At 45.0% G+C, this 10,057-nt stretch overlaps 1 protein-coding gene across 15 annotated transcripts; it reads right to left on the reverse strand.

The window, feature by feature from the left end:
* Window positions 1–601: 601 nt before the first annotated feature.
* MTRES1 (mitochondrial transcription rescue factor 1) lies at window positions 602–9,539 on the reverse strand. 15 transcript variants are annotated; one of them, XM_081526888.1, is made up of 5 exons: window positions 9,499–9,539; window positions 8,309–8,403; window positions 6,355–6,832; window positions 4,731–4,803; window positions 602–1,125 (listed from the first exon to the last, which is right to left on the reverse strand). In XM_081526888.1, the coding sequence occupies exons 3-5, from the start codon at window positions 6,822–6,824 to the stop codon at window positions 946–948; spliced, it is 723 nt and encodes a 240-aa protein (XP_081383014.1). In that variant the 5' UTR covers window positions 6,825–6,832; window positions 8,309–8,403; window positions 9,499–9,539; the 3' UTR covers window positions 602–945. The 15 variants fall into 15 exon arrangements, with proteins under 15 accessions (XP_081383014.1, XP_081383016.1, XP_081383019.1 ...); XM_081526890.1 differs by having other exon boundaries at window positions 6,355–6,836; XM_081526893.1 differs by having other exon boundaries at window positions 6,355–6,836; window positions 8,299–8,403.
* Between the last annotated feature and the right edge of the window lie 518 nt (window positions 9,540–10,057).

Genomic DNA, 10,057 nt, shown 5'->3' on the forward strand with positions numbered 1-10,057 from the left:
TGCTAGGAAACTGCTCCTGAGAATCTGCAAACCAGTTTATTTTTGCGGATGCCCTTTTCTTAGATGATGTGTATTATGTGTGTCCTTCCTATGACTGCTGTTTTTTCAGTCCCTTTTACAACACTGTCTTGACAATTAAAATAATTGGCCTCTGATGCTTCATTCTCTTCACTGATAAAAAAATCTGTGTATTTCCTACTTTGAGCTGAAAAGTATACCATCAGCTTAAACCAGAAAGGGTCATTAACATTCTTTCTGTAAAGAGTCAATGTAAATATTTCAGGCTTTGTGGGCTACATAAGGTCTCTGTTATATATTTCCCTCTCTTTTTTAAAAAAACCAACTCTGTAACAATGTGTGAGCCGTGCTTGTGTGTCAGACAACAGGCCTCTGGCAGCCTTCGTCTATCAAACCCTCGACCTAAACAGTCAATTTTAAATGGGCCCAAACTAAACCATTTGGAATTAGTTGGAACAACTTTACTATCCAGACCTCTGGAGACAAACTGAAGGGAACTAAGGCCAACACCTTGGTAACTGAGATAGGTCAATGGAGAAAGGGAGTCTCCCAGTGCAGCTGGTTGACGGGGATAAAACTGAAATAAAGACACTAAGAACAAGGTCAGTTTATTTTACTCTGCCTCCAGAGGCTTTTAACCTGGGAAACAGTGGGCTGATCATGTAAACCGTCTCTGAGTTTAGTTCATTCATTACAAATCTCACTCTTGCTCATGAGGTCAAAAAGCGAATAAATCAAGCTTGGGAAGGAAATCCAGGCCAAGGCAAGCGTCTTCAAGAGCCACGATGTGGATCCTGACTTGCACAAAACGGCTCAGCATCTTCTACAAATGGTGGGAGAACTTTGTTTTAATAAAAACATCTTCTTTTGAACCTGGCCCCTTCCTGCACCACTAGAAAGCAGCTTTATCACTCAAAAGCAATCCATTTATTTGAGCATACTCTTTTTAGGCAATTGTAACTTTTTCCACCGTCGTAACACCACTCTGTACTTCTCACTGCTGGTCTTCTCCTCCAGCACTTTTTTCAGGATAATCCTCATCACTGTCTCTGTTTCTGCTTCTTTATCCTCTCCAATGAGAAGATCCAACGTATCTCCCACTTTCACCTGAAAATTAAAAAGAAAACAGAGCTGTCATTTTGGGAAATGTAGGCCAATGCAAACATCTCTACTTTGAGTTTTCACTAGAGAACCACTCCCTGGGGACAGGTACTCCTTTGAAACAGTCACTTATCTTAGTGCCTCCAGGTGAAAGGGCCTCCCTCTCTGGGAAGGTGCCTCAAACCCATGTGGCTCAGCATGGAGCAGTGTCCCTCCTTCAGGCTGAGACAGCTAGCTGCTTGAGGATGGGCCCTGTGTGGCTCTGGTTTTCATCCCTATTGCATGACTTAAGGAAACACTTGAATGGAAGGATTTATTTTGGTAACAATGGCAAAAAACAAAGAAAGCGGGACATAATCTTACAGAGTATGAGCACAGTAATTACTACAGACACTGAGAAGACAATTTTCAGTATAACACATTCATTGATTTCAACCCAGATAAGCTACATCATTGCGTACAGGGCATAATTTGTTGGAAATTCATCACAGTTCAACAACAGCTGTATCTCCTTAAGAAATGGAAGTAAAGAAACTGCTTTCCAGCCCTGGCTAGCCCCAGGGATGACACATCATCAAGAAGAGACAGGACTCCACGAACAAGGATGGAATGCCCCAGAAAAGAGGATGCTGACCTGGGTTAAAAGGGCTGAGGTCAAACCCATTTTATCCAGATAGGAGCTCTGGCTTGAGTGCAGGACATGCCCTGGGGGGCAGTCACATTAGTGCTGCCAGGGTGCAAACAGCCCAAGACAGACACCAGGTCCTGGCAGCTCAGTATCCCAGGGGATCTTCCCAGCAACTGAGGAAGGGGCTAAACTGACCCAGGTGCAATATGCGGCTTCTACTACAACACAATCCAGGGTGACCAGAGGCCATCTCAGACCACTCACCACAGCTTCCAAGCCGGGGATGGGCGCAGGGGTGAAGAGGCAGGACAGGAAGACAGGGAGGGACCCTCATGTGTGGGCCACAGACCCTTCAGTGGGCATAGGTACCCGTTTAAAAGGATGCTTGGGGGCTTCTGTTTAAGAAGCCATCATGCCAAATGCTTATGTTTACTGCATTTTCCAATGAATACTCCCTAAGGCAGTTCTAACTTCATGCTGTTGGAATATCTGTACTTCACTAGGGCAAGCGATCCACTCAAGACATCCTTGGCCCAATACTCAGTCGACAGCGTGGGAACCCACACCTGCTCACCAGAACCCCACACAGGTCAATCCTGGCTGCTGGATGTAAAACTCACAAGTGAAGCGAAAGTCAGTCAGTCGTGTCCAACTCTTTGCGACCCCATGGACTATACAGTCCATGGAATTCTCCAGGCCAGAATACTGGAGTGGGTAGCCTTTCCCTTCTCCAGGGGATCTTCCCAACCCAGGGACTGAACCCAGGTCTCCTGCATTGCAGGCTGATTCTTTACCAGCTGAGCCACGAGGGAAGCCCAAAAATACCCGACCCAGGAATCAAACTGGGGTCTCCTGCTTTGCAGGCGGATTCAGGAAGCCCAAAACTCAAAGGGCTGATTTTAAACCATTAACTTTCTCCCCTCTGGGCTGAGAAGCAGAGAGACTAACACCACAGCGAGGCATGATGACTGCTTCTCTCTGTGGGTATGAGGGCATCATCTGGGCCAGATGCAGGGGCAGGGAGGACTCAGTTCTCCTGAAGTTCTGCTGGATTCAATTTTTTAAAAAATGACCATGTGGCCAACCTATATAGGCATTTAAAATCAATGTTCAGAAATACACGGCTTGGGAACTCTGCTTTACCTTTTTTGGCATAACTCTGTGTCATTAAAATTCCTTTTAAAATAAAGGAATACATTAATGCACATGATACAAGATGTAAAAGGTATAAAAGGATATACAGAGAAAAATCAACCCGTATGTATCCTTAGCAGCTGGGCACAAGCCCCACGGAGCAGGCCACGGAAGGGGAGGTGTTCTTCGTTCCCTTCAACTGTGGGAGACGGCACAGTAGACACAAAGCAAAACTGGCTGGGATTAGGGGCTGTTCCAAGTATCTACATTTCCAATCTCCCCTTAGCTGCAGTTACTATGGCTACCAGGCCTCCTAGTAACAAAGCAGTCGTGTGTTAATGCTGGGCCCTTCCTTTGCTGACCCTCAGGAGAAATCTGGAAGGCAGCCAAGATGATAGAACACCCAAGGCAGAATGAAGAAGCAGCAATTAGACTGTAGTTAACAATATCTCAAAGCAGAGGGAGAAAAAGAGATCTGTGGTGTCTGCAAATGAGGCCCTGGCAGAGGCATCCTGCACCAAGAACAGGTCTTGTCTTTGGAACACTGCGGCTGGCGAGAGGGGGCTGGGCTACGCAGGAAAAAGCAATTAAGGGACAAGAAGGACTTGATGTCCAGATGCCTTTCTGGAGCGCCAGACTTCCTGCAGCTCACAGAGCAAGGGCTGACACCTCAGTCTGAACCTGCCAGGGCAGGTGCCTTCAGAGGGACAGGGGCCTTGAGACGTGGTGGCCAAGACAAGCACTGGGGATCTCCCCTTCAGTCCACCCAGCTGCAAGAACCACTCTGAGCACAGGAATCAGGGCCTCTGAAGACAGCCTCCGTGCTCACCTAGGTCCACGGCTGATGGCTCACACCCTCCCACGTCCCAAGGGAACGGGATGCAGCTCACGTTCTCCGATCCCAGGGTTGCTTTGAAATACAAGAGAAGCTAAAATAAAAACCTTCAAAAGTGTGTCTAACTCTGCTGGAACATTTATTCCCTGGACACTGACTGGGAGTTAGATTATGTCTGCCAATGCCTCAAGGGTCAGCGTCTGCCACACTTTTTAAGGATCTCTGCCATATACTTTTTAAAACTGTCTTGTTAACTTTTACTATCATTATTATTTTTCCCAATTATGAAAGTGAAACATACTCATAAAAAATTCAGAAAATAAAACACATGAACATATAACTCACAATGCCCACTCAAAGATAAATACTACTAGTATTAATATTTTAATTCTAGATGTATGTATATATGTAACTTATTTTTACAAAAATACATTTTTATAAGAATATATATATCATTTATTATAACATCAGATACTAGAAATTCATTTTCTTGTAACATTTATGAATGATTCTGTCACAAAAGAACAGTATCAATAGAGCTCTCAGGAAATATGGAACCTTCTTTTTGACAGCTGCCCTGCACACAGAGTGGTGTAACCAGCAGGTACTTCTGCTGAGCTGAACAGAATTGCACACCTGCTCAGGTTATAGCAGGCCAGAGAAACCTCTACATGGATCAACTGTTTCTTTTTGGCCTGATTATTATGATTTCATAGGCGCTAACATTAATAATAAGTTTAATTAATAATTTTTTCCAGTTCTGATAGTGACTTGTCTTAAAATTTTAAAGAAAAAGAGGAAGCTTCATCTCAAAGTCATTATGGCTATAAAGAGCAAGTGGTCTGTGTGACTGAAGCTGTGTGGCTAGGCCTGAGGGAGACTTTAGAGGTGGTAAGACAGACATACCTGAGGAGCCACTGATGCCCCAAGGAAGGAGCCCCAGGGGAAATTGGGGAAGGCGTTAACCAAGTACAGAACAACACACAAAAATATTTGGTTGTCATAGTATCATACCGTTCTGCTTTTCTTCCATAGTTTTTCCCCATTCAGCCTGAGTTCACCTTTGTAGAATGCATCTTCCACTTTGCTTAAAAAAAAAAAAGTCAAAGTGCTTTAAAATAGAAATATATTCAAAACAATTATATAATTTTGAGAAAAATACTGGCTATTAATGCTTTTTCTGACAGTGACCGGCCTCCCCACAAAATCTCCATTCTGGGCATTGGGAAAGTGAAAGTCAACTGCTCGCATATGAATCTAAACAGGGAGACCAAAGGGCACTGCTGAGTAGATGCGGCTGCTGCAAAGATTTGCTAGAGCGAGATGGCTGGTAAGCAGTGCTCTGCTGGGACTTCACGTGAGTGATAGCTCCTGTGATCCACGACAGTCAAAATGAGTGGGTGCTACCTTCCTCTCATGTGCTCTGAGAGAAAAACCAGTTACCACACCTATGGTGAGGCTGTTAAGAAACCCTCTGCTGATCTGCACTGAGGCTGGGGAAATGCCAATCCAGCCACTGCTGATCTCTCTGAATTTAATCAGTGGGGCAACTAGACCAAGGCAGGATACAGACAAAAATGAGTGCCCTTTCGTCTTAATGCTCAGACTCCTGGTGATTGATGTTGGGGGTTTTCCTAGTAACAGTACTAGCTACTACTGTGAGAGACAGGGAGGCCCTTAATGAGCCTGCCAGATTTTAGAGAACATTCGAGTCCTGATGAGGGTGCCTGTGGGCTCAGAGTCATCTTTATGAGTCTTTAAGTTTTGTGGATTAAAAAATTAAACTATGCTATTAAATTAGGACATAAAGGTACAAATTAGACAAAGGAATCTTAATTTCTTATTCATAAGACAGTTCTTACTTTGCATGCAGTATGCACACAATGATTGCTAAAGGAATGAATGAACAGTGAAGATCACTATTATTATATAATAGGTCTAGCAGAGAAACAATGAGAATATTAAAGAAACCTTGAAGGTTATGCTTAGTATCTCCCTGCACTATATATACATGAATGCACATAGTATTTTCATCATCATAGCTAATATACATTGAGAACCCATGTGCCACACATTGTTATAAATGCTATAGAAAGATAGACTGACTTATTTAATCCTAGCCACCACCTTCTAAAGCCAGTTCTATTACCCTTATTTTACAGATGAGGGAACTGCACAGAGATTTGAAGTAACTTGTCCAAGGTCACAGAGAGCCAGGATTAAAGCCCCGGTAGTCTGGATGCAAAGTCTGCAGTTTTAACCACCACGTTACACTGCTTCTAAGAAATACTGTCTCACGTAGCATTTGTGAAACCCAGATGCATTCTATGCTTGCTATATACATTTAACATGGTGATTCCTTTTTTTCTCAAGAAGCAGTTTTTACATCAGTGGTTCATCTTACAGTTGACCGTGTCTTAGAGTCAAGGAAATATGGCACATGGGATTTGCAGGCAGTCATTTGACTCTTTGGGAATTAGGTTTTTCATCTATATAATGAAATAATTGGACCAGGTTCCTATAAGATTCTTTCACATCTATGGTTACCCTTCACTGTAATATGAGCCATGTGATTGGTAATGCTGCTTTAAAACAACCAAGAAGACAAGTGATTTTGTATGAAAACGCACATACTTACTTCCTTCCGATATCTAGGCCTGTCTTCAGGATAACGTCATACCGGAAAGACTGTACTACTTTGTCCAGGTCTTTATAGTCTTTGACCTCACTGGGGTTGTCCTCAGGCACCTCTTCCAGCTCACTCATCTCATTATGGTCCCTCTCTTCATCAGAGTCCCCTTCATCTTCCACTTTTTGTATAGTCTTTTTAGTGGATTTTTCAGAGCTTATATTACTTTTGAGTCTTATGGAAAATGGGAAAATATATTCTGGAGATATTAAAAGCCCTGGGAGTCTCAGTGAGAAAATGTTATGGAGGAGTGTTTTACAATTTGATGCATTTAATTTGGCACTAGACAAATACAAGTATCGATTCCAGGAAGCACAGCCTTTATGTGAAGGTGTCCCTCGTAGTGATCTGCAGAGTCCAATCCAGGCATCTGGTTTTCTTAAAACGCTGCTGGGCAGTCTGACACTAGTCATAGCCATGGCACATACTACCTGAAACAGACAATTTTAGTTTTACTTCACAAGTGTGGTATCTTGGCATTCTTACTACATAAACCATACACGCTGTGAACACGTTACCCCGATACTGTACTATGTTCCCTCCTGCAAAAGGCCATGTTGGTCCACATAAACCAAGGCCATGCACACTGTACCTGGAGAGTCTTCTGGCTGTACTTAATGTACTGACCTCATAGGACGGTCATGAAGGTCAAACTGGATGCTAATACATGTGAAAACACAGGTTCCACTCTTCTTACTCCCCCAAATTAGCTTGGGTACTGATTGCTCAGTGCTTTGTCCCCCTTTTGGCTATGTCGTGCGGCTTGCAGGATCTCAGTTCCCCCACCAGGGATTAAACCTGAGCCCCGGCAGTGAAAAGTCCAGAATCCTAACCACTAGGCAACCAGGGAACTCCCTTAATGATTTATTTTAGAAAAAAAAAAAAAAACCTCAGAACAAGAAACACTGTCTACTGCCATACATTACAACTTTACAATAATGGACTTTGCCAAGGATAGCAGATCATCACTTTATAAAACCCAGAGTAAGTCTCTAAACTTTCAACCTCTAACTGCGGCAAATCAGAGCTAGGAAAGAGCAATCTGTACAGATCTGCATTCTACCCCCTTTCACATCTTTTTCTTAATAGATTCACTAGCTAGCAGAGAAAGAAAGGGCCTGGAGACCCACTAACTAGATAATTGTTTCCTGAGGCACTGAGGTGCTGTCATGCCACATGTCCCGTATGCTCCACTGCGAGAGGCCTCTTGAAGACTGCACCCGGTTTCCTCTAGACTTTGTCTCAGGCATCTTGAACCTTGCATGTTGTATCACTTTGCTGTTGTAAATCATAGCCATGACCCATAGCTGAGTCTGTTGAGTCTTTGCAGTGAAATCAGTGAACCTAGAGGTGGCCTTGGGGATCCTGACATAGTTATCTGGCTGCCTATTCAACGTATCCATTTGCATGCATAACAGGGACTTCACTCTTAATTGGCCCTGAAACAAACTCTGATATATCTCCAACCCCAAATCTGCTCTAGTTGCAGCCGTCCCCATCTCAGTTAATAGTAACTCCACCCTTCTAGTTCCTGAGAAGGAAAGCTTCCAGTCACTCTTGACTCTTTCCCCCCTACTCAGATCCATTATGTCAGGAAATCATGTTGGCTTATCTCCAAAACCAAAACATTTGGTCTCCCTTTCACCGTTCCCACTGTTATCACAGATTCAGGCCTCTGTCTATCATCAGGGTTACTACTAAGGCTCCATCACAGTCTGTTCTCCATACAGCAGTCAGTCAGAGTGACTCTTTTAAAAAGGAATTTGTATCATGTCTCTCCTTCCCTCACAATCCTACAAAAGCACTGAAAAAGCAAACTCCCTCGCTTGCCCTATAGGCCCTGTGTGATCTGGCCCCTCCATTTCCTCTCTGACCTCATCTCCCGCCTCTCACCCTCGCTTACTCAGCTCCTTCCTGAAGATCCTTGTACACCACAGGCAAACTTCCGGGTAGACTCCTTTGTTTCAGGTGCCCTATTACACCCTTAGTCCAGGTTGTCTGCAGGGATAACTCATTGTTAACTCAGTGAAGTCTACTCATTCCAACTCCATTTAACAGGTATCTTGTCCTCCCAATCTCCCCTGTTCTACTTTCTTCCATCATAGCATTATCTGCTATCATGTTATATAATTTACCGGTTTTCTGGGTTTTTTTAAATGACTCTTCTAGTAGAATATAAACTGTTCACCAGTGCTTTTTTTCCTCTGCTCAAGCCCAAGTGCCCAGAGTAGTGCCTGGTACGTAGTAAGTGCTTGATTAAATACTGTGAAGTGAAAGCACAGCAAAAGAATCGGTGCATTAGAATGAAGAGCAAAGATCGGGCTGGGTTGACGGGTAAGAGGTTAGATCGCCAGGAGCCTTCCATACCAAAGCGTGGACTTATCCAGAGAGCGTGAGAGTTATAGAAAGATCTTAGGTAGGGAAGTGATCCGACAGTAGTGCTTTTTAAAAGATTTCTTTGGCGCGACATTGTGGACATAAAGGGATGATCGCGGCAGGAAGCCTGAAGGAGGTTTTGACTGAGATCTTCAGGCGAGATACAAAATCTGTGAACTAACCAAAGTCTGAAAGAAAAGCAACGACTGGAATGCAGAGGCGACGCTGTCCTGAACCCGCGGGACACTTGGAATCGCTCCACGTTCCTGAGCCTGTTAACTACTCCGAGTGGAGAACCTGATTGAACTGCTTTTAGGTCAACTGCAACTAAAAATCTTCTCTTGGCGACCTCAAAGGCTGACTGCTGAGACAAGGTCATGTTTCCCTCGCTCCCTCCCTAACCCCTCGGGCTGCGCACCTTCGCAGGCTCTCAAGGTCAAGGGAAACTGGACACCAGAGTCCTCGAGCTTGCGGTCTGCGTCTGCAGCCAGCAGGAGCAGCCAGACCCCGGAGCGGACAGCCTTGGCCCCCCGGGTCCACGGGGCGTCCCGAGCTGGCCGGGCCTGGGCAGGACGCGAGACACTCACGCGGAGACCTAGCGGGAGCGCGGCCGGGGGAGAGGAGCTCGCCGCTCCCGTATTTCCCACGTGCGCGCGATGAAGCAACGGAAGCCGACGCGGGCCGGGGTCACCGCTGGCCCGGCAGGGGCGCAGTTACCTGTACGTCAGCGCGGCTCCTCCCTCCCCGCCCCCTTCCCCGCGGCCTTGCAGCCCGCCTGCCTTTAAGCCCCACCCTGTTTTTGCCCCGCCCCTTCCGTTGGCGCCGGCGCATTGAGAGCGGGCTGGGCGAGGCGCAGGGGCGCGGTGGTGGCGGCGCAGCGACCCCTGCTGCAAGACATGTCTAGGAGGACTGCGTGGGGAGTGTGGGCGGCCTGGAGGACCGATTAGCTGTGAGCTGAACCGGAAGCCACCTCTGGGTGATTGATTCCACGTGGTTGAAGACAGGGTTTTTTTAATAAGTAATTTATTTTTTATTGAAGTATAGGTGATGTATAATACTGCATAAATTATGGGTGTACAAAATAGTGATTCACAATTTTTAAAGGTTATACTCATTTGCTGTATTGCCCCTGTTTTATAAAATAGTCTTGTAGTTTATTTTAAACTGAGCAGTTTGTGCCTGGTAATCCTATATTTCTATATTGTCTCTCCCCCTTCCCTCTACTGTTATTTATCCTGCTACTTTGTTTTCTGTATGTGTGAGTCAACTAACTTTT

This window comes from Giraffa tippelskirchi, chromosome 9 (genome assembly GCF_054371585.1).
Source record: "Giraffa tippelskirchi isolate mGirTip1 chromosome 9, T2T-mGirTip1v1.2.pri, whole genome shotgun sequence".
NCBI classification, from domain to species: Eukaryota; Metazoa; Chordata; class Mammalia; order Artiodactyla; family Giraffidae; genus Giraffa; species Giraffa tippelskirchi.